Source organism: Fibroporia radiculosa (assembly GCF_000313525.1).
Source record: "Fibroporia radiculosa TFFH 294 genomic supercontigs, scaffold4297, whole genome shotgun sequence".
Classification (NCBI taxonomy): domain Eukaryota; kingdom Fungi; phylum Basidiomycota; class Agaricomycetes; order Polyporales; family Fibroporiaceae; genus Fibroporia; species Fibroporia radiculosa.
In genome coordinates, this window is record NW_012133403.1 from 1 (window position 1) to 27742 (window position 27742).

Here is a 27742-nt window from a genome sequence, read left to right on the forward strand (position 1 = left end):
AACCTTAGTCTCAGTAGGACTATAGCGTGTATAAGTCCCAGTACCAGTTAGCAGTTGAACTCCTGATTCTCAGTCATTAGGTCCCTCAACACAAAAAGCCACTGGGACACTGCATTGTGCCAAAGATGCTCTTGAGTGCCTTGCTTGGACAACAGTCCAAACCACTGCCAATTAGATAGACACTTTGAAAGTCTGTGACATAACTGGAGACCATGTTCATAATGGCATTAGTAAAAAATATGTCTCTGTTGTATTTAATGAACTACTAGCAGTATACCTATGCTTAGGCATTGGTTGCTTCATTATTGATTTCAAGTAATGCTTTATCATAGTGACTATGGGAGCCCCTGCCACATCTGACCTGTGGTCAGTCACTTCAGGGCTCCCATAATGAAAAATGCAAATTTTGGAGTAGTAAGAGCATCTGAAGTATGTGGCATAACATATCAGTTTATGTCATTAGAAATTGCATTCTAACCATTTTGCTAAGTTTTCCAAAACAATATACCCACAATACTTGACATGCAAGCGAGAGCCAAGCAATGTATTTGAGCCAGATACCAATGAAAACTCCTTAAATCCTTCGAAAGGGCACGTAAAAAGGGCAGGATTACTTTTTTTGGTGCCCTTTTATTGTCCGCGAGGGCGCAGCATTGGTTGCATTGTAAAGCACGGCTGCACGCGTTACGAAGGAATAACGGCAATGAAAGGAGTCGTCCCGTCTACGTCCTAAGATGGAATCACGGGCGGCACGTGCAAGGTGTGCAGCCTCCTATATTACGTAAGCGTCTCGTTGCAATTGCTCTAGACCAAATTTTTCCTTCGGGTCATTTGGAACTAAATTGAGCAGCCCTAATGACGGTGACCGTCGTGCTCGGGGCTCAGTGGGGCGACGAGGGTAAAGGAAAACTTGTCGATCTTCTCTCTGCCGACGTCGATGTCTGTGCGCGTTGTGCTGGAGGGAACAATGCGGGTCACACAATTGTGGTACCTGTCGGCCCAGAACACGTAAAAACGACGTTTGCTTTCCACTTGTTGCCCAGTGGTGAGTACCTAGGTCTTTTTGGTGATGTATCTGTCGGTTCACACGCTGACCTACCTTCCAGGCCTGGTCAATCCCGGGTGCATAGGTGTAATTGGATCTGGAGTGGTCGTCCATATTCCATCCTTCTTTGCCGAGCTTGATGCATTGCAGAGTCAAGGTGTGCCCGTTCTTAATGACATGCCACTTTCAAGCATACTAAAACACAATCTTAAGGGTTGGATTGTACGGATCGACTATTCATATCCGACCGCGCGCATCTCGTTTTCGATTTTCATCAGATTGTCGATGGCTTGAAGGAGGTTGAATTAGGCGGCTCAAGGTAAGTGTACACGTGTTATAATCCGATGCTAGCATATGAAGGATCTCCCTCGCAGCATTGGCACCACGAAGAAAGGAATCGGACCGGCTTACTCTGCAAAGGCATCGCGATCAGGGCTGCGTGTGCATCATTTGTTCGACCACGACACATTCGCGCAAAAATTTCGCAAAGTAGTTGAAGGGCGATTCAAACGGTACGGACATTTCGAATACGACACCGAGGGAGAAATTATTCGCTACAAGGCTCGTGTTCTTATGGCATCGATTTGCCCATTACGCCTAACATTCGACTTTGGTTTTATACACCCAGGCGCTTGCCGAACGATTACGTCCTTATGTGATTGACAGCGTCGTCTATCTACACAAGGCTGTCGCGGAAGGGAAGAGAATCCTTGTGGAGGGCGCCAATGCGCTGATGCTCGATCTCGACTATGGAACCTACCCGTACGTCACATCGTCGTCGACGACGATCGGAGGTGTCTGCACTGGTCTTGGTATTCCCCCGAAGATGATTGGCACTACTATCGGTGTCATCAAGGCGTACACGACACGGGTAGGTGGGGGCCCTTTCCCCACAGAACAGCTGAATGTGCGTTACACCTTCAAGTCATGCCTATGACTCGTGTCTGATTGACGCGACTTCATTAGGACGTCGGCGTACATCTACAAGAAGTGGGAAAAGAATATGGCACGACAACTGGACGCCGCAGGCGGTGCGGCTGGCTAGACCTTGTCGTAATGAAGCACTCGTGCCTTATCAACGGCTACGATAAGCTGAACTTGACTAAGCTCGATATCCTTGATGACCTCGAGGAGATCAAGATTGCGGTGAAATACCTGGTGAGTGAGAAAGAGCTATCCGGCTTCCCTGGTAAGGCATTCCGCTTCGACTACTACATAAGTGGCTTATATCGCGACGTTAGCGGACCTGGAGCTTCTTGCGAAGGTCGACGTTCAATATGTTACCTTGCCGGGATGGAAAACATCCATTTCTACCATTACTACCTTCGATGCATTGCCAGACAAGTGTAAGGAGTATGTAAGATTTATTGAAGAATACCTGGGTGTGCCAATAGAGTGGATTGGAATAGGTCCCAGTAGAGAAAGCATGCTGAAGAAAGGAAGGGAGACAACGCAGTAGATCAACATAAATGTGTACAATGTCCTAGTAGTGTTCCAATAGGTAGAGAGTAGACTACATACGCAGAGCTTTAACAAGCTCGCAACCTTCTCGCGCTGTATTTTGTGCGGTTGAGCTCGATATCACGTTGTCATACTCGAAGTACAACAAAACGCAGTCGTGACGTTGGGAGTGGACGCTGGATCCATAGCAATGCAGTCAAAATATTGCGAAGCGCATGACCGCGCAGCAAAAAGTAACGATATGCAATACAACTCTTACAATGCATCATAGGAATATCAAGTCGAGATGGCCTACTTCTTATCCTGGCTTTCGTCCCCCTTCATACTCATTTCGATAGCGCGCGCGATCGCATCCTCCTCAGTCATCTCCTCGTCATCTCCGCTCACATGATCAGCCATCTCTACATCTCGTCCCTCGGACATGGCCAGCGCCTGCTGCAGCATAGCGTCTTCATCGTCGTCTGTTGGCTGCGCAGGTATTGAAGCGGGCGCAGGTTCTGGCGGCGGTGCGGACGATGATACACTTGGTTGTGCTGCTGCCGCTCGGCGAGCTTCCTCTTCTTCCAATGACATCCGCAGCGCCTACACGCAGCTGAGCATCACCAAGATTCAGCAATAGCAATATACTTCGGACGCACCATAGCTAATTCTGGATCTAAACTAGGGTCAACGCCGAATTCGAAATTGCTGGCACCACCTGCCCCCGAACCGGACGGTACGTCCCCCATGGCCTCTTCTGGAATACCTCGGTCACCCGCAAGAATCGGCGACGAAACAACTATATCTGATATCAGATGGGGTCCAGGGGGGACGGCAACATAATGTCTGAAATGGTACTTCTGTCAAAGGTGTTGGACGTGGACATGTAAATTTACACACGAATTGTCCCCTCCTGACGCGTTCTCAACAAATTTCTTGAGAATATTCTGCTCCCCTTCTTCAATACCGTCTCCGAACGCGATGAAATCAACAGCAACATTGTTCTTCTTGAGTTTCTTTGCTAGTCTGATCATGCCCTTTTCGTCTGCACCCTGGCCCTCCAGCGGGGAGCCAACAAAAACAATTATGCGCTGTCGAAGGTTCTTGTTCTGACGATGTTTGAGCGCAAGTTGTGCCACCGCAATGGCGGTGGGAATATCCGCTACACCACTAATCTTCTCGGATGTAGTATGGACAGCTTGCAGGATTTGGCCAATGTCTTTTGTATGTGTTACCAAGACCTCCGGCCTTCATGAAATGAAATTAATACGAAAGTTATGTCTTGAATAAGCGAGACACACCCTTTGCCCGCCAATGTCATGACCCCGACCGTGTTCTCTGGATTCGAGTCGACCTTGGTCTGGAAGATAGTCGTGACAGCGTCGGCCTGGGCATCGTAGCGCGAGGGCGTGTAGTCTCCATTTCGCATGTACTCCGAGTTGTCAATGATCATCAACGTCGCTTCGAGCGGCATAGCGGAGACGGCGACGAAGGAGACGGTGAACTTAGATTGCCAGTGTGTGCAGACGCGACGCTGCCGCTGACGCGTCTGGGCCAGTTGGCGCCCGCTGCAGCGAGCATGTGACGTCTTTCCTGAACCGGACATTGTCCTCATTGAGTGCTCGTCGCCGATATGCGCATCCTGGTTTGTACGTGAGAGGGGCGAAGATCATGCGGAATTTTCGTCCATGCGTGTGATGTGACGCTAGGGTTGCGCAGTAGCAGACAAGGCGGGAGGGAGCCGAGGACGAACGGTCATGGCGAAGTTCATTTGGGCCTGCCCTGAAGTTGATCGGATAAGGTATTGAGGGGCATCACCCCGACATCGCCTCTTGACCATCCTCCTCATCATTCAAGGTGTGTCCGTCGCAGCTCGCAGCTCGCAGCCCGCAGTCACTGACCAGTGCTATCTGCGCTTACCCGACATCGCCTCCTCGCTGTATAAATTATCTCCCCCACAGCGTCTCTTTCCACCAATCTTTCTTATCTTCTCTTACGAATAACCTGCCATCATGGAGGATGAAGTAGCGGCGCTCGTACGTGTCACTTCATTCCCCTCGCCAGGAGATTATACGCTGACTTACTCTCCTCTCTAGGTCATTGACAATGGTTCCGGCATGTGCAAGGCTGGCTGTAAGTGCACTACTGTTCCTATTGCGCGCTTGTTACTGATTGACTTGACACAGTCGCTGGTGAGTTTTGATTCAGCGTACAGCTGTGGCTCCGTCTCACGCATATATCAGGCGATGATGCCCCTCGTGCCGTCTTCCCGTATGTATAATATATTCATCGCTGAGCTGGCATTCATTCAACACATTATAGGTCCATCGTAGGACGTCCCCGTCACCAGGGTGTGATGGTTGGTATGGGTCAGAAGGACTCCTACGTTGGGTGCGTAGTACGCGACTTGATTCTGAACAATGTCTCACTTGGACTTCAGCGACGAGGCTCAGTCGAAGCGTGGTGTCTTGACCCTCAAGTACCCGATTGAGCACGGTATTGTTACCAACTGGGACGACATGGAGAAAATTTGGCATCACACTTTCTACAACGAGCTTCGTGTTGCACCTGAGGAGCACCCCGTCCTTCTCACAGAGGCGCCTCTCAACCCCAAAGCCAACCGTGAAAAGATGACCCAGATCATGTTCGAGACGTTTAACGCCCCCGCCTTCTACGTCGCTATCCAGGCCGTCTTGTCGCTGTACGCATCAGGTCGTACGACCGGTATTGTACTCGACTCTGGTGATGGTGTCACCCACACTGTGCCCATCTACGAAGGTTTCTCTCTCCCGCACGCTATTTTACGTATCGATCTGGCCGGCCGTGATCTCACTGAGTTCTTGATTAAGAACATGACGGAGCGTGGATACCAGTTCCACACTACTGCGGAGCGTGAAATTGTTCGCGACATTAAGGAGAAGCTGTGCTATGTCGCGCTCGATTTCGAGCAGGAGCTTCAGACCGCCGCGCACTCCTCTGCGCTCGAGAAGAGCTATGAGTTACCTGACGGTCAGGTCATCACTATTGGCAACGAGCGGTGCGTGTTGGCAATTCACTAGCATTAGCATGATATTGATGGAATGATCGGACTGAAGATTCCGAGCACCAGAAGCGCTCTTCCAGCCTGCCTTCCTTGGTCTCGAGGCTGCTGGTATTCATGAAACTGCGTACGTTGTCTCAGAACGTATTAGGGATACAACCTTACGAGTGCCTTCAGATACAATTCAATCTACAAGTGTGACCTTGATATTCGTCGCGACCTCTACGGCAACATCGTCCTGTCTGGTGGTACTACTATGTTCCCTGGTATTGCTGACCGTATGCAGAAGGAGCTCACTGCCCTTGCTCCCTCGAGCATGAAGGTATGTGATTGGTATTTAAACTAAGTCCAGATCTGATCGTACCCCTGTCTATAGGTCAAGATCGTTGCGCCTCCCGAGAGAAAATACTCTGTATGGATTGGTGGTTCTATTCTTGCTTCCCTCAGCACCTTCCAGAATCTATGGTGCTCGAAGCAAGAGTACGACGAGTCTGGTCCTGGCATCGTCCACCGCAGTATGTCATCTCACTTATTTGATATTTCAGCAACACCTCACCATCGCGCCTTCAGAGTGCTTCTAAGCAATAAAACCAGGGAAGAAGGATCAATGAATGTCAATGTAGATGCCCACCTTACGTTACGTTACGGCTTTCTCTTTCGTCTGCTTCTTGCAATGCAATACTCATGTTGCGCATAATAATACTCTGGCCGAATCTGAAAGTAGTTTGCTAGCCTCTGCGCACAATGAGGATTCTTTTGTTTTGTCTGCCTACGCCAAGCGTCGCGAGCTCATCGGGTTATAGACGGCATACAAGCTGTGCGGCAGCGCGTGGCCTACGCCAAGTGGAGCGCAATGACTAACTGGCGGGCCGGCGGCGACGGGATAATAGATGATAGCTGCGCAACGTATTCGACGATGGGCGCGACGCATTTAAAGTTCTCTCACAAGCTCCGCAAACACATGAACTCATCGAATGCGCTCTGGTGTTCGATGGCATCGGTGTATTATAGTAATGTTCACCGTTGCTTGATCTACTAGAATAGAGGTATAGGAAAATTGATAAACGACAACATCCACGCACCCAACGCCTTCACCCACCGCCACGCCCAGAATCTAGCCGAGAGTTGGAAATTCAGGACGAAGTGTTCCACGGGCCCGCATCGCTCAGTGAACACCCGCCTGGACATACGCACTTCCCGCCAAACTCCTTGGGTAGATTCTCGGGAGGGATCTGTGCGAGAAGCTTGTCCTTGTATCCGCTCCCAATGATGTCAATTTTCGAGACAGTTACTTCGTCCAGCCAAGGCTTGATGAACGCCCACACGGTGGAGAATGCCCAAGGCGCGTTGATTATGTAGAACTTGCCCATGGACTCGGGATAGCGGTCCTGGCCGATGGCCGCGGCGGACATAACGTAGTCCTTGACGCGGTAGAAGTTGGAAATCGACACTCCCTGCAAGTCGAGGATGGTGCATGACGTCTCGACTGGGTGGCCGACCGCCTTCGAGCACGCGGGAAGACGTTCGTTTACGTTCTTCTCGTACTCGTACACCAGCCGCTGCAGCTGGCGCTCTTGTGTCGTGATCGCGTACAGCTTCGGTATGTCCAACTTTCCGAGCCGTTCCACGTACACGGGCCGCCCGTCCTGGATAATGCAACGTCAGACAGGCTGTAAGATAACAATGGGCGTGATAAACCTTGTCTATTTTATGATAGTACTGGGGATAGTACTTGTCTACCTCGGCTTTCTCCTTGAAGTCGAAATTCCTACAGAGAGACGATGAGGATACGAGCAGACGATCACCACGAATGCTCACTTAACCAAATCGTCTACGCCAAAGTCTTTCCGCCATTGCTCAAACGAAACAATCATTGCTTTTGCTTTTGCGACATCGAATTTGCGTGCCCGTAAAAATCTAAACACGCGCTATCAGCGCCGTGAGGAGGGGATGTGAGGACCACACTTGCACGGTCGTACACACACCTAAGTAGCAAGGCATCGTCCATTCTCTCTGGTACAAAAATCTCCTCATCCTGCAGCTCTTTGCGAAATTTGTCGAGCGCGTGTTGCTGGGTGACTGTAAGGTTGCCCAATCGGCCAGGAAGTGGCTTGTAGTTGGGATCAGTGACGCCCTCCGGCATCGGGCTCACGCTGGCAGGTTGTAAGTGGTCCATCTATGCCTGTAACGATGTGCGAGCTTGAAAGTAATGTGCAGGAGGCAGGATGACAATTGTGGAGACAGGAGCAAGTGGAGGACTGGATGACGGTAGGGAAAGCTATAAAAGGTAGCGCCAGCAAGGGCAGATCGCCATGATCTATCTACACTGCAATCGAGCAAACGCCTGCGGTGGCCACACGCGGTCTCCGTTCGGGCTGAAGGTAGGTATCATAGGGCCCAAACTCATTTCATTTTCGGATTACTAGCTACATACAACACTACAACACCCGATTGCAAGTTGAGTCGCAGGGCGCCAGAGACGTCGTCGGGTTGGCAAATACAAATACGGCACGCTGTTCGCGCGAGATTAAGGACAGACTACAGTTGGATGTAATGAGTCAGCGTGACGGAGGTGGAGGGTGAGAGGCAGGGATCAGTGCGCAGGTTGAAATGCAATGTGACAAACGGATGCAGAACATACAAACGTGAAATGACATCAGTAAACAAAATAATTAAATCGTCCCAAGCAAGAACGGGTTGGATCAGACAATGTCCCAAAGTTCTTCGAGTGCGCAGCAGATCTACAAATGCGTTGAGCGAGGGCCAACATCGCTACATACATAATACTTACCTTTCCACAAGCCACCGATGCGCTCAGCGGGTAATCACTGATACTGATTTTTTGGTCGACAATCCCGTCTGCAAAATCATCTTTTCCCCGAGCCATGGCACCAACGAAAACAGCAATTGAATGTGTCTCCGGAAGAGTTGGAAGGAATTTTGACAATCGCATTGTCGGTGCATCACCGGAAAGTGCTAGGAGTTGACATGAGACGACAGTGCTAGGAAGTGGAGGTACGTTTATACTCACTCAACTTGATGGTGTTAACGGGGAGATGATCAGTGACGGGGTTCTATAACACATATCAGAGCATCGTATATTCGAGATAGTATTGTTCCCTACCTTGATCACTTTCAAGAGCTTTTCTGGACCATTTACTCCTCGAATTGATAGCTTGTGCAGAAGTTGAACTATTTTCGGTTGCGGAGCCGGAGGACATCAGAATCTCGTAGATGTGAACCGATTTGGCGGATACGCACCCATCAATCCACTGAATCGCTTGAAGGTCCGTGGTATTCTCACATGCGGGTTTACCTCGATAAGGACGCCCTTGGCGGTGTGTATGTAGACTTGAAGGAGACCGGCTTTATTGAGAGGAGAGTCTAACAGTGTCAAGAGACACTAAAAGACCTCGGAAAAATGAATCGTACTAATGTTTGGATGACATACCTGGTGTGTGATATCCGGCCTCGCATCCGCAATGTCTCTCCCCGTCTTTGCCAAAATGCCTTGATGATCGTCGCAGTTCAATAAAGCATACTTGACATCACCCTCCCGCCCGTTCTTGCCTCGTCCCCCACTGCTAACCCGATATGCTTCTAGACAAGCTTGCTCCAACACGACGAACAGTCGCCGTTGGCTCGATGCGACGCCGCCCTTGGGTACATGCGCCTGGACAGGCAGCATGTGGGGATTGGCGGCCTGATGGAGGGGGTTGTTGGAGCCGTTGTTCATCATTTTTCGCGCTTTCGCGGGAAGAGGTCGTGTAGGCCTGTCTGCAAGGGGGATGTGTGCGTCGTTGTCGACAGGAGAAGAAGGATCGGAGGAACTACTGTCCGAATCCGCGTCGATTTGCATCTCCTCCTTTTCTGAGTCTGACTCGAGTTGATGCCTCCGTCGCTGCTTGGGTCGCTCTGTCGGGGGAGTAGATTTGGGCCGCGGCGGAGGTATAGATACAACTGGGCTTTTGATGATTTCGACAGCATTTGCGCCCGAGTATCGACGGCGGCGGGGCATCGGCTGGTCTGTTCCAAGAGACATTGTAACAGTCGTCGTAAAATAGGATATAACACGAAAGATGAATGAGATTGACTTGGAACAAACCCGTCTCGTTCAGGAGGAAAGGAAGAGAGAACAAGGCCGACCGCAGAGGGTCAGGCTAGCGATTAATATCCAAGGGACGAGCGCCTGCAAGCACCATTCGCTCACTCGTCTGATCTTCACACAGTGCTGGTGGCTCATTCACACAGCCGTCCATACTATACCCAGGCAATAGAAAATGGTCCATGTCATGCTATTTCATAATGCAAAATATGCGCCAGTGATATTGCTACAGAGTGTTCATCGGATCCTCAATACCCCGTACTTACGGCGTAGCCTCGAACAATCTCCAGAACAAGACGGAGCGCCGTAAGTGTTACGTCTCTGCGTTCATGTGCAGTATCTGCCAGGAAGATGCGTGTCAGGACTTAGATCACACAGGTACTAATGACGTTACCTTCTCTCGCCAAAGTCACCAAGTCCGGGGACGATGTACGACTTCTCGTTCAGCCCTTGGTCGATCCAGCCAGTAATCTGGCGCACATGCTCGCAGCTCAGTCGCGGCTATGAGCAGAACGTAATAGCAGACTTACCACCCGCAGCGCGGGATATTTAGAACAGAAGTTCCGCAGCCCCTCGGGAGACGAGATCTGCAAGCCGACCATCAGTTTCAAAATTAGTCACGACTTCAGAACAAGCACCAGATTAATAAAGATAATTCGCTCTTCAGGCACACCGTGCTCCATGATGACTTCCACTGCTTTCATTGCGGAACCACCGGTCGCTGGTTACACACATAAGTATGACCAGGTTCTGCATTGGCGAATAGATGTACACATACCAAGCATTGGATCCAAAAGCAGCACATAGCGCTGCGAGATGTCCTGGGGAAGCTGTATCGCCGTCAACAAACTACTCAGATGCATTTATACCTAGGGCCGTCGCACTTTAGAATAAAAAAGTTTAGGCTGCGCTGTTTCTTCGTCCTGCCGAGCAGATAACAATGATGAACGTCCTCCTGGTGCATACGAAACGCAACACACCCTTTGAATCAAAATCTTGCCGATCCGCACGCTTCTGCATACTTCCCGTAGGCCAGCTTCCATAGCCTATGGTCACAGAACGCATTGGCAAGAAGTACGACGAGGCGTCAGGGTCGTGTGCATACCTCCCCTGCCCGCAGAATGGATACCCCACATATATGTCCCTCGAAGCCCACGCCTTCATATGTTGCACCCTAGTCGCGACATGTTCGTGATCACACGTGTGAGATAGACCGTCTTGAGAGGTGGAGCTTACCGTAGGAGTCTCAACCGTCTTGGGTATCACCGGCAGATGGTTGAGACCCTCCTCGACCAACAGACGAATAATGCGGTCTGAGTAGAACAGAAAATCCCCACGATTGGTGTTCTTATCCCGGATGATTGTGTATAGTGCCTCTAGCTGCGCGGTCTGTGGGAGTGTGAACACAGAGGGTGGGAGGGAAGCCGGCGTCGACTGAGAGGTGGGGGAATTCTGCACGACCATTTGGATCCGAGCTTTTGGTATTTCGTATACTGGATGGAATAGATCGTCTGTGAGCAGATGCGGTCTAAGTACTGTTGAATCGTGTTGGCAGTAAATGGCTGGAGATCAAGAAATCAGCCAAGACTTGTTCGTTTTTCGAGCGGAACTTGACGATCAGACATATATATAATTGCTACCACAAAACACCACGGCCATCGCATCTTTTAAGTGATACTCCCTCGCCCATTGCGCCAAAATACCTCATTGCGTCCAATTCTCGCTTCCCAACACAATTATGTAGACGCGCGCATGGGACACATGTGCGGCCTGTGTGCAGCAGCTAAGCTGAAAGGCGGTATGAAGTAATAGGTGTTGCTAATTAGCCCATCGTGGTGTCACGAACTCAATGCAATACAAATTTTGTGATATGTCATAGTCTAGACTGCTGTTTCTATACTGCCTCCCGCCTTCTTGGTGTCGCCCGCAAAATATCGTCCACGCTATTGCGTGTCAGCCAGGAATCATCCGATAAGAATGACACAAGCTTACCGTAGGATCATCTCGGCCGCTTCACTGGCACTGAGAACAACTTGGCGTTTTAGCTTGTAGCTTTCTGTAATGCCGAGTTTTTTCATAGACCCGACCTTCCCTTCGTTCATATCTGTATTTTGTAAGCAAAACCACCTCTGCTATTATTTAACAAACTCACCAAGCCCAGCATCAAACTGGCCTTCATAATGTGCTGCCCTGAGCTTAGATACAAGGTCGGAGGAATCGTATCCTGCGTTGTCGGCTAGGATGGTTGGTATTTGTCTCAGTGCCCTACCGAAGGCCTCTGATGCAATAGCCTTCTTCCCCGTAATTTTGCGTGCCTCTTCTTCCACAGCACAACTCATCAGCATCTCAGAGCAACCGCCTCCTAGGACCACCCGAGTCTCCTTCACTGTTTGAGATAGCACAGATAAGGCGTCGTGCAATGATCGCTCTGCTTCGTCCACCATCTGGGACGTTGATCCCCGCAAGACAACGGTACATGCCTCACCCGCAGCGACACCAGAGAATTTAATCAACTGCAAGATATGTCACTCGTGAGCATTCAAATAGCGACTAGAAGCGATATTAGAATCTAACCTTGTCTTCACCGATCATGATCTCTTCAATAAGATCACATCGCCCGAGTTTCACCAAGTCTGGTCGTTCAAATGTGCTCGCGATTTCCCCTCCAGTGACCAGTGACAGCCGCTCCACGCCCTCGAAGTCAGCGTGCTCAATGGTCACGATTCCCTTCTCGGAGAGCAATGACTCGGGATAGTTGTAGATCAATTGACGATTTACGAAGCAGTTAATACCATGTGAAGCGATGTCATCGACTTTCGCTTTCATCTTTTCCTGCAGACATTCCCAAGCTCATCAGATATTAGTCCGAGAGGTGAGCAATAACAGCGTACTCGTTCCGCACGCTCAAGCTCGGCGAGCTTCCCTGTGCCATCTACCTTCACACGAGCACCAAAAATTTTGATCTTGTCCGTGTCCATGGCTAGTTCAGCAACATGCTCAACTCGGTGCCGCATCCCACAATAGCTTTGTGTGAGAACTCACAAGTGTTTGCGATGAGAATCTTCGCATTTTCCAGACGTTTCGGACAATTGATACCGATCGTTTTGTCCAGAATAAAGCCTGATGCACGGAGGTGATGCCAGGCGCAGAGCACGAGTAAAATTAGACCCACCTTCATCGAGATAGGAATCCGTGAGTTTTTCTCCAACCTTTTTGATGATTTGAATGTGGTCGAGATCGGTAGAGCCCTGCAAACATGTGTTCGATTAATACATTCAGCACACCTGCCATTGCTTACCCACCTTCAATCTGAGAACAGCATCTACGGCAAGATTCGCGAAATAATCCTTATCTTGAGAAAGGACTTTTGACGACAGCGTGGTCCTCGCAATGTTGAAGAGATCCTGACGAAACTGCACTGGCTCGGCACTGAAGATGCCTCAAATGAGCCTTAGTCGCCACAGTATGACAGTGACGCAAGTACGTGTGTCCGAGCGTGCGCTGTTTCAAACATCTTACCTGTGGTCAACAGCGGCCTTCTCCAATGCCTTCAATGCAGCTGCACTGGCGATTCGATATCCCTCCACGATAGTTTGAGGATGGATTTTCATCGCGATTAACTTCTCGGCCTCCCTGAGCAGTTCTGCCGCAAGCACGCACACGCTCGTTGTTCCATCTCCGACCTCATCGTCCTGTACCTTGGAGATATTGACCAAAATCTTAGCCGCGGCATTATCGAGCTGTATTCCCTTTAGGATGGTTGCGCCATCATTTGTTACATTGATGTCTCCAGTAGAAGCAGATTGCAAGATTTTATTCATCCCCTTGGGTCCCAATGTCGATTTGACGAGGTCGCCAAGAGCGAGGGCTCCGACGAAGGAGGAGAGTCGTGCATTTTCTGCCTTCTCCTCCGTGGCCTGTCAGGTGTGTGTTTAGAATCTCTGTATTAGTCTAAGGGTAGACTCTGCACATACCTCTGCACCAAAGATATTCATCGACATGCTGAAATGATTGAGCGAGCGCTTTCCAGCGACGCGTCTGCGATCTGAGGTCGCGTCTTTGATTTCGCACGGTGATAAATGTCGAATTATATAACTTGTCGGCTTATTCCAGCTATACAGTGCTCATAGGCTATCCGCGAAAAACTGTTTTTGAAATTCAAGAGACAGCCTCTACGCGTCTAAGACACGTCGACTCCATCTGCGCAGCTTCCGCTCACGTCTCAGTCCAGTCATCCCTCCTTCATTTATACGCTTTGTTTTCTGTCCTGTTCGTCTTGTTGTCCTAGTCATACGTAATATTTCTGCTCGCCATGTCGGGCGCTGTCAGAGCGCGGAGACCGGCCTCTCCCCCACCTGGTCTTCCCCATGCCGCACCCCAAAGGTTTCCTCATCCCCGCCATGACCATCTGGACGCTGACGCGCGAAAAGAGGCGGCATCTAAGGGCTATTTTCCTGGTCGCAAGACTCATGCGTCGGGTGGCTTGAACATTTCCCCTGCGGAGTGGAAACTGCTCGGACTCGTCGTCGTAATAGCGCTGTGTGTACGATTATTTCGTATATCACAGCCTACCAGCGTTGTGTACGTCGTATGGGCCAGTACGCTGGAATGCCTGATATACTTACCGTTGCGCAGGTTCGACGAGGTTCATTTCGGCAAGTTTGCATCCAAATACATCAAGTCGCAGTACTTCGTCGATGTGCACCCACCGCTGGCAAAGCTACTCATCACACTGGCAGGGTTCATGTTCGGCTACAGCGGGAACTTTGACTTCAAAGACATAGGCAAGTGAGTGTCTCGTGTAACTTCTCATTTGATGTTAGTGTAGACCTGTTCGCTCAGGCCGTATGAGGACGTCCCATATATTGCCATGAGGATGCTTCCCGCTCTGCTAGGCGTTGCCACTGTACCCATATCCTATCTAACCCTCCGTGCGCTTGACTGCCGTGCGACAACAGCTCTCCTGGCTTCGCTCTTCATCACCTTCGAGAATGGCTTGGTCACCCAGTCGCGACACATCCTCCTCGACTCTCCCTTGGTATTCTTTACTGCGCTCACGATACTGCTCTGGACTGGCTTCTGCAATGAGGACAAACATGAGCCCTTCACTGAGACATGGTGGACGTGGCTTATTCTCTCTGGCCTTTCTCTCGGTGCAGTTGTAAGCTGTAAATGGGTCGGCCTTTTCACCATCGCAACTGTTGGCTTTAGCACCGTCAAACAGCTCTGGCTACTCTTGGGCGACTTACGTGTCACACCACGAATGTTTATGCGTCATTTCATCGCGCGCGCAATGTGTCTGATCGCGATTCCTTTACTGTTCTATATGTTCATGTTTTGGATACACTTCTTGATTCTGCAGAATCCAGGGGATGGAGACGGATTCATGAGCTCTGAATTCCAGCATACTCTCAACGGTCGCGGTATGGCGGATACCTTCGCTGGTAAGACATTTTGATATACCGTTTGTGATTTGTCTCATACTCGGCTCTTGAACAGACGTGGCCATCGGGTCTGAGGTAGCTATCCGGCATGTGAATACGCAAGGTGGCTACCTCCACTCACATGCGCATACTTACCCGGGAGGAAGCAAACGTAAGGCTCAATTCGTCTGATCAAAGTTTGTCGCTGATGTACCCTATGTAGAGCAGCAGATCACCCTCTATCCTCACCGTGACGAGAATAATAATTGGCGAATCATTAATGCGACCAGGGAGGGCAATCCAGACAGTGACTGGGAGTTGCATCCCCTCACCTACGTTGAGCCAGGTATGCACATCAAGTTAAGGCATCTTGTGACAGAGAAATACCTCCACTCGCATGATCAGCGCCCGCCCGTCTCAGAAGTAGACTTCCAGAATGAGGTATCTGGCTACGGTATGCCCGGCTTTGCTGGTGACGCGAATGATGACTGGATTGTGGAAATCGAGAAGGGTGACAAACGTGATCGGCTATCTGGCAAACGTTTGAGGACTCTTCGTACGCATTTCCGGCTCAGGCATGCCATGACGGGCTGCTATCTATTCTCGCACAAAGTTAAACTACCGGAGTGGGGTTTTGACCAGCAAGAGGTAACGTGCAACAAGCAAGCGGTGAAGGCGAACTCGTTGTGGTATATCGAGACCGCAACGCACTCAATGCGTGCGTATTTAAACTGATGTGTACGCCATGCGCTATTAATTTCAATATGTAGTGCCCCCCAGCGCGCCGAAGGTCAATTACAAGCTCCCCGGATTTTTGTCGAAGTTTATGGAGCTTCAACAAGTAATGTGGAGGACGAATGCTGGACTTACCGACAGGCACACGTTTGACTCCCGTCCCGACTCGTGGCCTTGGCTTCGTCGAGGAATTGTAAGGTTCTTTTTCATAAATATCCTCGAGATTCATAAATATCCTGGATGTAGAACTTCTGGGTGAAAGATCATCGCCAAATTTATCTTCTGGGGAACCCCTTGGTGTGGTGGTTGAGCACTTCCGCCCTCTTTGCTTATGTTATAGTGCGCGGACTATTGATCCTTCGAGCTAAACGCGGCTTCAGGGATTTTGAAAATAGTACGTGTGCGACTTCAACTGTTCGAACAATAGATTGACACAATTTGCAGCGAAGGTCGTGAAATACGATACACTCTGTGGATTCCTCTTCGTTGGATGGTGTTTGCACTACCTCCCTTTCTATTTGATGGGTCGACAACTCTTCCTCCACCACTACTTTCCTGCTTTGTACTTTGCCATCCTCCTGTCTTGCGCAGTATTCGATCTTGTGACATCAAATCTCAAGCCGAGAGTGCGTCTGCAAATCGCTGGCGTTCTTCTCATCCTTGCACTCTGGAATTTCATATATTTGAGTCCTATCGCTTATGGAGGCACATGGACGCGAAATAGTTGTGACAATGCCAGATGGTTAAAAACTTGGGACTTCGCATGGTGAGTTGACAGCTGTCAGCCTGCATGCCATGAGCTAATCTTCAGCCTGCGATCAAAAGCGGAGAGTTCCCCGAGAGCGTATGTCTAAGTATTTGTTGACTCCACATTTAATACTAACCATTTTACGTTTAGTACTCGCAATACGACACTACCGTAGCTGCGGCGACACCAGAAATGTCCGCCGCAATACCCAGAGTACATCATATAGCGGATGATCTGAAGGACCATCCTGTAGTCCTAGACGATCACGCAGAAGCGATCAATGCTCCTGTCCCGAACCCTGGTGCTGAAACTTCCGTTGACGTCGGGCAAGCGGAACCCGGGCGGGACATTTTCGCTGGCATTCCTCATGAAGATCTCAAGAGCAAGGCAATAGAACCGTCAGAAGAAATTCCGTTCGAAAAAGAGGTCAGCAAAGTGGATATGCAGACTACCTCGACGGCGACTTCAACTTTGGCTTCGGAAGTCAACATTCTGGAAAGTACCACCAGTACTGTAGCTGATGGGCAACAGACACAGACAGCGAAGACGACGCAGGAAACGCAATCAGTTGATGTGGAGGCGGAAAGTGTGTCCCATGAGATGGGGAAGGAGGACACGGTAAAAACACAGGGCGCGCAACCTGAGTATGAGGCCGAGGCCGAACGGGCGAGGCAGGAGTTGTTCCCCGGCGTAGATGTTGACTGATAGGCTGTATCTATCTGCTTTGGCGTACATCTTGTCTGCTGTTGTTTCATGGATTACTTGTCGTGCTTTCGGCGTCCCAGGGAGTTGTACAACCACACGGGATGTTCTATTTATTATGCTACAAAGCTCTCTTGATTTATAGTACATAAAACATGACGTACATTATACTTATACTGTCCTCGTATGCGCAAAACGCCGCGGGATTGCAATTGTACCATATCGCTATCGTACGCAGAACATCACCCAGCTGCCTGAGTCCGCTCCAGCATCTTGTTCACTGCTACAGGTCTACCGCTGGCAGATTGAGCGAGATCAGTCAGACGTGCTTCCCTCATTCGTGATAGCAGTTGCACCAGAAACGCTGGCGTTACAACTTGCTGTGGCATCTCCATAATCAAGGAAGGGTCGTTGATATCTCCAGCAGAAGGCGTCGCACCGCTGCTGGTAGTACCCGCACTCATGACGCTGCCGCTGCGCACTACGCCACTCGCCGCGCGTTTTGACCCCGCAAGCGTACCGACGTTGCTATGGGCAAAAGACCCACGTGCCGAATCAGTGCCACCAGCATCCTCCTTGTAGCGGTCCCACAGAGCGTACAGAGAGATGATCTCTTGGGCGATCGTCGCAATGAGTGCCATATTGACGTTCAAGCCAGCCATGAATCCGATAATATCCTGTGGCTGTTTCTTTTGGGCGGTGACAGAGGACCGGGACGAGCGACGCGTAGGCTGAGACGGGCCGCTTTGGCTCTGCGAATGGTTAGATTGGGAGTTTTGCTGGGGGGACACGGATTGGGCTTGCAGTTGAATGTGGCTCCGCGTGTGTGAATGAAGCGCGAGAGTCATGTACAAGGCGGCGATCGCAATGAGGTGTGGCGGGTAGAGCAGGCACAAATCTGAGCGGTAGGTATCGTTGATGATGAACCTAATTAATCTAGCCTTAGGATTGATTGCGATAAATTATAGTTCACGCACCAAGCCATCTGAACGGCGCCTTCTTGCAACTCGAGTTTTCCCTCGCCAGTGCCCCAGTACCTTGGCCCGTCATCTACGCCTATGCCTACTTCCCCAGCTTCAGCTTCACTGGCATGTGGGTTGCCTTCCTTGCCCACCAGCGTCATGAGCGTTCGGTATGGATGGAAGACGGTCAAGTCGCATTCCAGGTCGTCAACCAGGTAAAATTCCATCTCTGCAAGCTTCGAATTATCCGAAGGGAACGTCTTCACACCGTGCTCTTTGTCTGTTCTTAGTCTCAAATTGTCAGGATGTCAATCAAGTTTATACTTACTGCTGAAGAGCATGCGCGCCTCCGAAACGACGTTCTTAATGTGAACAGGTGATTCTTCTGCCTTTGCGGCAACATAACAACAGGCGGCAGCCACGATAAACGGGTCCGTCTCACAGTAGGCATTCTTAACGTAAAAGCGTCGGAAGAAGACCGTAGCGGTGGCAATCACGCGCTGTCTGAGCTGTAATTTCTTGCCTAGCTTCGAGATCACTGGAGAACAAAGATGTACAGACCTGTGGAGTTGGTGTGTGACAAGACTCACAATTGGCGAAGAAGATGTTCAGAAAATCCAAGTATCCTGGTCCATCGACGTATTGCAGGTCTTCTGCGCGCGCCTGTTTGAGTGTAGCTCGGTCAAGTACCCAGCGATTGCTGTCGCGACCTGTCAATGTATATTCCATCCACCACAAGTGTAAACTCACTAGTGCGAGCTGGCCCAAAAATCCGTGGCCATCCGGGCCCGGGGGTCATGGGGAATGCAGACGTTCCTGCGCGCGACGACTCGGAGGAGGCGAGTACAGTGGGCCGGCGCAGGCCTGCCGACCTTCTCCGAAAACATTATAACCATCGCGTCACGCGTCTCACGCCTCCCTCCCTTCCTCATCCCACCTCCACCACTCCTCCCCTCGTCCACGGCCTCCACTATGTACGCCCGTTCTGCTGCTCGTACCGTGTCCCAGGCACGCGCGTTTTCCTCGTCGGCGTCCCGCCAGACGAATGTTACCGTCCTCGGTGCCGGCGGTGGAATTGGCCAACCGCTCTCCCTTCTCATGAAGCTTGACCCCCACGTCAAGAAGCTCAACCTTTATGATATCCGCGGCGCTCCTGGTGTTGCAGCCGATGTAAGCCACATCGACACTGGCAGCGAGGTGCGTCTGGTCTCCCAAGCTTGTGTCCGTGTGTAGATGCTTAATGCTACGTCACGAATAGGTTACCGGCTTTGCTGCAGACAAGCTCGACGAGGCACTTGATGGTGCAGAAGTGGTTGTTGTTCCTGCTGGTGTTCCTCGCAAAGTGAGTGCTGTTCTCGGCTATCAGCCGTTCTTGCTAATCGTTTTTCTTCGTTCAGCCTGGCGTAAGTCCTGTTTCTGTCTGAGCATATATACCGTTCTAACACCGCAGTGAAGATGACCCGTGATGACCTTTTCAGCGTAAGTATGTTGGCATCAGCAGCGTACTACACGCTAACGCGAATGTTTTGCAGACAAACGCATCGGTGCTCCGTGACCTCGCCTCCGCTGTTGCACGCGTTTCCCCGAAAGCACACCTTCTCATTATCACCAATCCCGTCAACTCCCTTGTTCCCATCGCGTCTCGTGTCTTCGAGAAGGCTGGTGTTTACGATCCTAAGCGCATCTTCGGTGTGAGCACGCTTGATGTCGTCCGTGCCACGCGCTTCCTCGCAAGTGTCACTGGCAACGACCCCAAGAACACTCCGGTTACTGTTGTTGGTGGCCACTCTGGTGACACCATCGTTCCACTTTTCTCGCAGTCATCTTACGGCAAAGCTGTCACCGGCGAAGTGTACAAGAAGCTTGTGCACCGTGTCCAATTTGGTGGTGATGAGGTCGTTCAGGCGAAGGCAGGTGCCGGTAGCGCGACACTGTCCATGGCTTTTGCTGGTGCCAAGTTCGCCGGCGCGCTTCTGCGAGGAATTGCGGGCGAGAAGGGTGTTATTACGCCTACCTTCGTTCGCAGCCCGTTGTACCTGGACCAGGGTGTTGAGTACTTTGCGTCCAATGTTGAACTCGGCGTCAGTATTCAATGTTGCGTATCTTGCTATTTTGCGCTGATTATCGTCATCATAGCCTAACGGTGTTGAGAAGATCCACCCTGTCGGACCTATCTCGGCAGAAGAAGAGGAGCTGCTCAAGGTTGCTCTCACTGGTCTCAAGCAGAACATTGAGAAGGGCTACAAGTTCATCGAGTAGATCTTTTGACACTTAAAAGCATGTACTAGATGCGTCACATTGCATACGAAGCACTAATTGCTTTCGTTTGATTTTCAATTGGGAGAATGCCTCAGGATCATTTTGGTTGCATCGAGACTAGTCATGCAGAATTGTGAGGCTTCTGCTCACTGAAAACAGGGTAAACCTATTCGCATTGATGTCAATGCCTGTGTGATGCCGTATAATGGCGTCACATTAGATATCCTGTGGGAGGGAGTGAGGATTAGATACCGCGCTCACTCGTAAAGCTCACTCACATCGGTGACTTTTCCCTTTTCCTTTCACTATTGTAAACCCATCGTCATCTACTTCGGGCTCTTGTTTTCGAGGAGGGTGCTGATGATCTAAAAGCATTGGTGGAGCGTCTTCATTCTCGCCTGCGTCCTCATCCTCCTCGGAGCTCTCGTCCTCCCAATCACTCTCATCTCCCACAGCCTCCTCAGCCTGTACTTTTTTACCCTTCAATTTATCCGAGAGTTCCTCAAACTTCTTTACCAGCACCGACTGTCCAGACTCGATGTCTTCCCAGAGCGCTACGACATCCTTTGCGACGCTCTCCGCGCTATCATCATCAATCACAGTGTCGAACTCGTCTTCCATGACCTGCAGCAGCGTAAGCTCAACATATTGGACATCTGGCGCAGGATTCTCTTGTTCGAATGCATCAACGAGGACAGACGCGAGCCATGTGCGCTTCTCCGCGGATTCAGGACCACCCCAGTTTTGATCAACGGCGATGCGAAGCGCGGGCCAAATGGAAAGGCGGGAAATAATACCGCGGGCGAACAGCACTGACTTTGATGAGGGTGCGGGAGGAGCAGACATTGCTTTAGACGAGGTTATGGAGTGAAATCTGCACCTTCCTTATCGAGAGCTCATGCATATAGTCACGTGCTGAAATCGAGCATTTGAAACCCAGCGGCTGTTGTAGGCCCAATAATGTACGGGTTTTTAAAATTACTGTGCTAGTACTTCTCCCTTGCTTCTCCCCGTTAAAACTCGCTTAGGGAGCTTCTAGTGAGGTAAGTTGAAAAAGCTTGCAATCTCTGATTAGCACCTAATTCACGACAAGCGCGTTGTGTCCGCAGTATCGTTTACCATCTTACCAGTCACTTGATGCTGAGCGCGGTTGCCGCACGCAAGGCCAGGCTAGAAGGGAAGAACTTGCCTGTCGATGTTCTCCCCAAGTCTTCACCTACAGCACTGGCGCAGCCATCACCACCTCCGGAGCCTGTCGCATCCATAGGTAGTTCCAAAACCTCGTCCAAGAGGAAGCCCAGCGAGAGCGTGGAAAATCTGCTCAGGAAGAAATCTAGGAAGCAAACTCGTACCGAGAAGAAAGGTGCACGCTATTTTCAACAGGATGAGTTCAGGAAGCAGGAAGACTTGATCCTAATTGATGACAGCGAGGACGACGAGGACGACGATGAGTCTCAAGACGACCTGTCGGTTGACGGGGAGGTGTTCGACTACTCTGGACTCACATCTCAGAATGCTGCTGTAGCGGCATCCACAGGACGAAATAAGAGAGCATGGTCACCAAGTGAACCCCTGCAGGATTCATCCAGCGAAGAGGAAGACGAAGTCAGCAATGGAGATGAAGCTGGTCTCGGGGCACTTCCTTTTCGACAGGGTCGCGCGCCCCCCGAATCTCCTATCCTCCTGTCCACATTTCAGCCCATACTCAATCAAAACATGTTCCATCTGACCACAGAAGAGACGCGCGCACTGTGCCTAACTCATCTGTCGTCCAATTCGAATGCTACGCTGCTGATAATGGTACCGTCTGAGACGCTCACTCTAGTAGGAGTATACTCCTTGACTGTTATTTACGGATCCGTGTCCCTATCTGGTGCCATTCTCTCTGCGTCAGCTATCTCGTACCGCGTCTTTGCTCCTCGGTCTGCACCCCTGCCGGTGATCCAATGTCTTACTTCGGGCGCATCGACGCTCTGTGGGGAGACGTCCGCAATACCTCCTCGAGCCCATACTGCGGCTGCGCAGAGCGCTGCCTTGATAGTGCTTCAGGAATTGTATACAGGCGTTGAAGGACTGGAGCGAGTCTGCCGAACTTTCGATGGTATCTTCGCGCCTACCGGGTGGAGAAGAGGCGAGCCATCTGCACTCAATCTTCAAGGCGCCCATATGGTGCGTCGTTGACGACCATCTCGTTATATAACTGCTAACTCTACTGCGCAAGGCTTCCTTAAGCGCACATGGGCTATCACCATTGCTTATTCTCCCATCTTGGAGAACGGCTTTCGATGCTGTGCTCAGTAACATTCCTGAAAATAGCCTGGAATTTGATTATTCCCGACGTGTCTATCTTGTAAAGGGTCCGAGGAACTCGGGTAAAAGTACTTTCGCCAGAACCCTTATAAATAAGCTTACGCATAGGTAAATAATCAGTTGGAGCTTGGCAGACTACACGTCGCGTCTGATATCTGGACCTTTCTTCCAGATATCGTCGGGTTGCATTTCTTGAATGTGATCCCGGACAATCGGAGTTCACCCCAGGAGGTCTCATTGCTCTCAATATCATAGATAAGCCTGTTTTCGGTCAGCTATTCACGTAGCGATTGCTGCAGCCTCTGAACGTGCATCTAGGTCCACCCTTCACACATCCCAGCATTCCTCATGCGGCACATTATATCGGTGCTACCTCGCCGCGTTCTTGTCCGACCCATTATCTGGAATGTATAAAGGCACTAGTACAAACTTATAATATTGACATTCAACACGCGGCTCTCTTATCCAACGAAGGGACGGAATCTGCAGACGACCGGATAGCCGATGTCATTCCACTCGTCGTGAATACCATGGGCTGGACGAAAGGGCTCGGCGCTGATCTAGCATGGAAAATTGAACAAATGGTTGAGCCGTCAGACATCTTCAAATTCGAGAATTCTGAAGAGGAATGGTTCTCCGCTGACTTCTCCGGGTCTTCACTGAGTCGTGGTCGTGAGCCACATAGAGCTCGGCTGCACTTCTTGAACCCCGCGGTGTCGACGGAACTTTCGAAACGCTATACGGCTTCTGACCATCGCAACATGTCCATTCTGTCGTATTTACATGCAACATTCCCGAGCGATGCTTCAACTGACCCTCTTGGCAACACCACTGCGACGTCTTGGAATACGGCACTTCCTCTTTGTGCGCATTTGCCGTATGAGGTTGACTGTCGGACTGCCTTTGACGACATTGTGCTGACTGGCCCTGGGATGGAGGATATTGTTTTATCGGAGCTGCACCATGTACTCAATGGTGCAATAGTGGGACTTGTGGAGTATGAGCCAGGCACTTTCGAAAACGAAGTCCGAAATGATTCATCTACCCCATCTTCCACCTTCCCATACAGCCAAGGCGCTCCACCACCACCGCCATCTATCTCTACCTGCCGTGGACTGGCACTACTTCGTTCTCTGTCACCATCATCCCTAGTCTTGCATCTTCTCACACCCATTCCACCGTTACTCCTTTCATCATCGCGAACACTCGTCAAGGGTGAGCTGGAGCTGCCGGTCTGGGGCATGCTCGACTTCCGCACCATGGATAGCGGCGACGTCGCGGGAATCGAGGCCGGAAAGGTACCGTTTTTGAAGTGGGGGAAAAGTGAAGGCGTCGGAGGAGAGCGCCGACGGGTGCGGAGGAATTTAATGAGGCGGAATCAAATGTAGGTGTTGTTCGATTTGCTGTTGCGGATTGTACGCGATGGTGCGCCGAAGAATACCCAGTATGACAGCTCCGCCGATACTTGGCCTACGATAGCGAAGTCACGTCGGCCTGACAATTTTTTCTGGGTCCCTTTATTGTCCGCGAGGGCCAAGCCCTATGTAGACAGTAAATTACATGAATCACGGACATGTGCGTGAGTCTGATTCGTAGCGTAGGCATCGGACACCTCCTGGTGAGCAGGTAATTGTCGGTGGGCAGTTAGGTTACCTGCCGGTGAGCAAGTGCGCTCATGGTCTCAGGCACTCCCTTCCAACTGAACGTCTGATCGACCCTGGCTTCACTCGGCGATCCAGGCAAAAGACAAGGCTGGCTGTCAGCAGTGACCAGCCTACTGACAGGGCTGTGATAGTAACGTAAAGGATGTTCCTAGCTGACTATAATCTGAGTTTAGACGAGATTTGCCACGGTACGAAAAGGATTGCTTACGGCGAGTCTGTTGCGTATCGCTATATGACTGTCCAAGTGATGGCCACTACAGCTTGCTACGCATTCGAGTGCGAGGGCCTGGATTGAACGTCAGGGATGGTCTACGAGGTGACTTGTATGCTCAGCGTGGATGCCGCACGCTCAATACGTACGTACTCCAGACACCATGAAAGTAACAAGATTGTGTATTGACATTTTGTGAGCTGGCGCCATTGATCGCTGTCCACCTTCTATCTGTTCGGGGGCTTTGCAAGCCGATGTCAGGATCTGACATTTCATCACCACGCGGCCCTACAGATCCCGTACAAGGCACTCGGACCCACACACCCGCTCAACCTCTTTCCACTGGTTCGTGATGACGGGACCTGGATGGTGGGTGTCTAAGCCAAGCAACTCCTTGTCCCAAATGTCATGGGATTGTGACAGTAAGACAGCTAATCCTCGGAAAATTTCATCCGCGGATCGTAATATTGTAAGATTATCCCGACCGTATAAATACATTCCAGATACCAATGTCCCTCCCTCCGATATCCCACCTCGGTTCATTGATTGTCCTTTTCCCGGCATTCAAGTCAGGAGGTGAGCGTTGCACTACGTGGGGTTTACACCAATTTAATCACCGTTGAAGTGGTCTAGTAAATGCATTATCTCTCTTTCATATATGCTACCGCAATTGCGGTCTTCGCATTGGCGATTCGTAACTTCACAAAGCGGCGTTCACTGAAGCATATCAGAGGACCCCCCTCTCCGAGCTTTTTTTTCGGTCAGTACTGATCAACATATATGTTATTTACTGCCTTTCGATTCCTGATCACCACAGGTCATACCTTTGCCTTGACACGTCAAGAGGAAGTCGGACAACTGGAGGGTGCATGGACAAGTGAATATGGTTCAGCATGGCGCATCAAAGAATGTTTGGGTGTATGTATGGCTATTGAAAGTTCCCAAATGTTGACGCTAAGACCTCAACAGTCAGATAATCTATGGTTCACTGACCCTAAGGTATGGACATCTCACTACAATTTGAGACAGCAGTCTCAAGGCTGGTGATAGGCTGTGCAACACATCTTCAACAAGGCTGGCTCCAGCTACGCTAGACGCACAGATGCCAGGCACATTGCTAGGCAACTCATGGGCGAAAGCGTCTTGTATGCAGACGGTCGGTCGAATCGTTCCTTGATCTGGTCCTCTGCAGACTCAACGTTTCGCAGGGCATAACCACTCGCGAATTAGAAGAATCATGGAGCCCGCATTCAGTACTGCACAATTACGATCTTTCCTGCCGTTGTTCCGTCAGTCTGCCGCAAAAGTATGTGCAGATTGACCGCAGTCGTGGTCCACACGTTTTTGACATCACGAGATAGCTTAGTCGCAAGTGGAAAGAACAGCTCCAGTCTGCAATGACCGACGCAGAACGTACTATCAACGTCAGCCGGTGGTTTTCGAGAACAACGCTCGATATTATCGGAGAGGGTATGTCTAATTCTCTGCTTGAACATGGTCTTCCTCACACCTGTCGGATCAGCTGCATTCGACTATCATTGCGGCGCTTTGGACGATGAAGAAAACGAATTAGTTCACGTATACAAGAACATGTTGTCGGTATCTTTTCACGCTGCTATCGCTCCCGTTGCTCAGCTTGTGTTCTAGCCGAGACTCTGTGATGCACCCGACGCGCGCAACTCTCCTGTTTCGGTCGATGTGGCCATACATCCCCGACTCGATACTTCGCTTCATTGTGTACATCCCCACCAAGGAATATAAACGCCTCCGGTATTCACTGCAGACTATTAACCAACTATCGCGTAGACTGATCGGCCAGAAAATTGAGACGTGCCTCAACAATGACGGGGAAAAGAAGAAAGACATCATGAGCCTTCTCGGTGAGCGCAAGCTGTATGCTCATGTATGAATTCATCGAAGCGACGTGCATAAACGTAGTCAAGGCCAACGCTTCCGAGAATCCTAAGACTGAGCTGAGACAAGCAGAGATGACGGCTCAAGTCGCTACATTCCTCCTCGCGGGTTCGTTTCTGCAATTGTATCAACTGGCGGATTATTGACATTTCTCTCATTTAGGGCATGAGACCTCTGCTGGTGCTCTTACTTGGATCCTCTGGGAGCTAGCAAAGGATAAAAGATTCCAGTCCGAGATGCGCGCCGAAATAGCGGCGATGCGTGCACAAGTGAATGAACGAAGCGATCCCGATTTGACTATGTCTGACCTTGACTCCCTAATATACGTGAATGCCGCGATCAAGGTAAGACAAATTGTGTGTTTTGTCTTGGCACTCACTGGAGCTGTGTTCAAATAGGAAGGACTCCGCCTACATCCACTGGTTTACATGCTTGTGCGTGTTGCGAACCAAGACGACGTGATTCCGCTTTCGAAACCAATTCTAACCGAGGATGGCAATTTGATCTCTGAGATACCGGTCAGCAAGGGGCAGAATGTTAGTGTTTCCGTCTGGGGATACAATAGGCGAGTCATACTTGTATCTTGACTACATCGATCATTCATTAAATCTCCTTACCATGTCCAGGCTACCAGAAGTATGGGGCGAGGACGCTCATCTATGGAATCCTAGGCGTTTTTTCGATCTAGACAAAGAGAAGCAGACGACTGTTGGTTTGTATGCTAATCTGTGTGTTCCACCTTATGCACATATTATCACAAACTTGACTGACAGTTTTGTGCCTGTAGGATGTCTTTCGGTAAATTTATTTTCAAGTCTGCGGAGTGCGTGTATTAAATTTAGCCACATTAGGGAGCGGTTCCAAGGCCTGCTTAGGATGGCGTTTTGCGTACGTGGGCTCACTTTGTCACGCATCAGCCTAGTAACACTTTTATTCGATAGCGTCATTGAGTTACAATCCTTACTCGTCGATCTCATTGAAAATTTTGAGATCGACATTCCTGCAGAGAAGCCAGATATTCAGCGCGTTCCTGCAGGGGTAATGATACCTATGATCAGAAACCAAATGCGCCTTGGGTCTCAAATGCCTCTCAAACTGACTCCTCTTAACTAGCTCTATCGCGGATGATCAGCGGCTGTTGAGCCAGTTGCCAATGGATTTAGCGGCTTTCTCACTGCCGTTAG

At 50.3% G+C, this 27742-nt stretch overlaps 14 protein-coding genes across 14 annotated transcripts; 7 read left to right on the plus strand and 7 right to left on the minus strand.

Annotated features, from left to right (window-relative positions):
* Nucleotides 1–855: 855 nt before the first annotated feature.
* On the plus strand, nucleotides 856–2504 carry FIBRA_05355 (uncharacterized protein; the record flags this gene model as incomplete). Its single annotated transcript, XM_012327123.1, has 7 exons — nucleotides 856–1045; nucleotides 1107–1202; nucleotides 1259–1364; nucleotides 1420–1612; nucleotides 1674–1952; nucleotides 2012–2234; nucleotides 2287–2504. The coding sequence occupies 7 exons, from the start codon at nucleotides 856–858 to the stop codon at nucleotides 2502–2504; spliced, it is 1305 nt and encodes a 434-aa protein (XP_012182513.1).
* Nucleotides 2505–2797: 293 nt separating this feature from the next.
* On the minus strand, nucleotides 2798–3959 carry FIBRA_05356 (uncharacterized protein; the record flags this gene model as incomplete). The annotated part of the gene is made up of 4 exons (XM_012327124.1): nucleotides 2798–3088; nucleotides 3145–3331; nucleotides 3386–3733; nucleotides 3787–3959. The coding sequence occupies 4 exons, from the start codon at nucleotides 3957–3959 to the stop codon at nucleotides 2798–2800; spliced, it is 999 nt and encodes a 332-aa protein (XP_012182514.1).
* Nucleotides 3960–4497: 538 nt separating this feature from the next.
* On the plus strand, nucleotides 4498–6106 carry FIBRA_05357 (uncharacterized protein; the record flags this gene model as incomplete). Its single annotated transcript, XM_012327125.1, has 10 exons — nucleotides 4498–4521; nucleotides 4582–4618; nucleotides 4672–4677; nucleotides 4729–4756; nucleotides 4808–4876; nucleotides 4926–5522; nucleotides 5581–5652; nucleotides 5703–5847; nucleotides 5902–6040; nucleotides 6096–6106. 10 exons carry the CDS (start codon nucleotides 4498–4500, stop codon nucleotides 6104–6106), a joined length of 1128 nt encoding a protein of 375 aa, XP_012182515.1.
* A 552-nt stretch (nucleotides 6107–6658) lies between these two features.
* Nucleotides 6659–7668, minus strand: FIBRA_05358 (uncharacterized protein; the record flags this gene model as incomplete). Its single annotated transcript, XM_012327126.1, has 4 exons — nucleotides 6659–7171; nucleotides 7224–7293; nucleotides 7344–7442; nucleotides 7511–7668. 4 exons carry the CDS (start codon nucleotides 7666–7668, stop codon nucleotides 6659–6661), a joined length of 840 nt encoding a protein of 279 aa, XP_012182516.1.
* A 559-nt stretch (nucleotides 7669–8227) lies between these two features.
* FIBRA_05359 (uncharacterized protein) lies at nucleotides 8228–9567 on the minus strand (the record flags this gene model as incomplete). Its single annotated transcript, XM_012327127.1, has 6 exons — nucleotides 8228–8266; nucleotides 8317–8501; nucleotides 8557–8599; nucleotides 8650–8717; nucleotides 8787–8928; nucleotides 8977–9567. 6 exons carry the CDS (start codon nucleotides 9565–9567, stop codon nucleotides 8228–8230), a joined length of 1068 nt encoding a protein of 355 aa, XP_012182517.1.
* A 453-nt stretch (nucleotides 9568–10020) lies between these two features.
* On the minus strand, nucleotides 10021–11094 carry FIBRA_05360 (uncharacterized protein; the record flags this gene model as incomplete). Its single annotated transcript, XM_012327128.1, has 8 exons — nucleotides 10021–10101; nucleotides 10161–10217; nucleotides 10269–10351; nucleotides 10409–10460; nucleotides 10515–10553; nucleotides 10611–10676; nucleotides 10736–10804; nucleotides 10867–11094. The coding sequence occupies 8 exons, from the start codon at nucleotides 11092–11094 to the stop codon at nucleotides 10021–10023; spliced, it is 675 nt and encodes a 224-aa protein (XP_012182518.1).
* A 430-nt stretch (nucleotides 11095–11524) lies between these two features.
* On the minus strand, nucleotides 11525–13631 carry FIBRA_05361 (uncharacterized protein; the record flags this gene model as incomplete). Its single annotated transcript, XM_012327129.1, has 10 exons — nucleotides 11525–11573; nucleotides 11623–11734; nucleotides 11783–12143; nucleotides 12205–12462; nucleotides 12522–12610; nucleotides 12673–12750; nucleotides 12803–12878; nucleotides 12933–13059; nucleotides 13150–13547; nucleotides 13605–13631. 10 exons carry the CDS (start codon nucleotides 13629–13631, stop codon nucleotides 11525–11527), a joined length of 1575 nt encoding a protein of 524 aa, XP_012182519.1.
* A 311-nt stretch (nucleotides 13632–13942) lies between these two features.
* On the plus strand, nucleotides 13943–17241 carry FIBRA_05362 (uncharacterized protein; the record flags this gene model as incomplete). The annotated part of the gene is made up of 10 exons (XM_012327130.1): nucleotides 13943–14211; nucleotides 14266–14418; nucleotides 14473–15074; nucleotides 15130–15225; nucleotides 15277–15771; nucleotides 15824–15981; nucleotides 16035–16182; nucleotides 16233–16554; nucleotides 16614–16632; nucleotides 16687–17241. 10 exons carry the CDS (start codon nucleotides 13943–13945, stop codon nucleotides 17239–17241), a joined length of 2817 nt encoding a protein of 938 aa, XP_012182520.1.
* A 239-nt stretch (nucleotides 17242–17480) lies between these two features.
* Nucleotides 17481–18982, minus strand: FIBRA_05363 (uncharacterized protein; the record flags this gene model as incomplete). Its single annotated transcript, XM_012327131.1, has 5 exons — nucleotides 17481–18165; nucleotides 18216–18480; nucleotides 18529–18738; nucleotides 18791–18900; nucleotides 18951–18982. The coding sequence occupies 5 exons, from the start codon at nucleotides 18980–18982 to the stop codon at nucleotides 17481–17483; spliced, it is 1302 nt and encodes a 433-aa protein (XP_012182521.1).
* Nucleotides 18983–19172: 190 nt separating this feature from the next.
* Nucleotides 19173–20459, plus strand: FIBRA_05364 (uncharacterized protein; the record flags this gene model as incomplete). The annotated part of the gene is made up of 6 exons (XM_012327132.1): nucleotides 19173–19397; nucleotides 19459–19542; nucleotides 19598–19603; nucleotides 19656–19679; nucleotides 19733–20281; nucleotides 20337–20459. 6 exons carry the CDS (start codon nucleotides 19173–19175, stop codon nucleotides 20457–20459), a joined length of 1011 nt encoding a protein of 336 aa, XP_012182522.1.
* Nucleotides 20460–20729: 270 nt separating this feature from the next.
* On the minus strand, nucleotides 20730–21305 carry FIBRA_05365 (uncharacterized protein; the record flags this gene model as incomplete). Its single annotated transcript, XM_012327133.1, has 1 exon — nucleotides 20730–21305. One exon carries the CDS (start codon nucleotides 21303–21305, stop codon nucleotides 20730–20732), a length of 576 nt encoding a protein of 191 aa, XP_012182523.1.
* A 291-nt stretch (nucleotides 21306–21596) lies between these two features.
* On the plus strand, nucleotides 21597–24157 carry FIBRA_05366 (uncharacterized protein; the record flags this gene model as incomplete). Its single annotated transcript, XM_012327134.1, has 4 exons — nucleotides 21597–22628; nucleotides 22681–22877; nucleotides 22942–23039; nucleotides 23088–24157. The coding sequence occupies 4 exons, from the start codon at nucleotides 21597–21599 to the stop codon at nucleotides 24155–24157; spliced, it is 2397 nt and encodes a 798-aa protein (XP_012182524.1).
* Nucleotides 24158–25589: 1432 nt separating this feature from the next.
* Nucleotides 25590–27145, plus strand: FIBRA_05367 (uncharacterized protein; the record flags this gene model as incomplete). The annotated part of the gene is made up of 9 exons (XM_012327135.1): nucleotides 25590–25643; nucleotides 25695–25800; nucleotides 25853–25950; nucleotides 26006–26114; nucleotides 26167–26239; nucleotides 26292–26524; nucleotides 26583–26666; nucleotides 26721–26902; nucleotides 26957–27145. The coding sequence occupies 9 exons, from the start codon at nucleotides 25590–25592 to the stop codon at nucleotides 27143–27145; spliced, it is 1128 nt and encodes a 375-aa protein (XP_012182525.1).
* Nucleotides 27146–27176: 31 nt separating this feature from the next.
* On the plus strand, nucleotides 27177–27671 carry FIBRA_05368 (uncharacterized protein; the record flags this gene model as incomplete). The annotated part of the gene is made up of 4 exons (XM_012327136.1): nucleotides 27177–27286; nucleotides 27346–27356; nucleotides 27410–27446; nucleotides 27500–27671. 4 exons carry the CDS (start codon nucleotides 27177–27179, stop codon nucleotides 27669–27671), a joined length of 330 nt encoding a protein of 109 aa, XP_012182526.1.
* Between the last annotated feature and the right edge of the window lie 71 nt (nucleotides 27672–27742).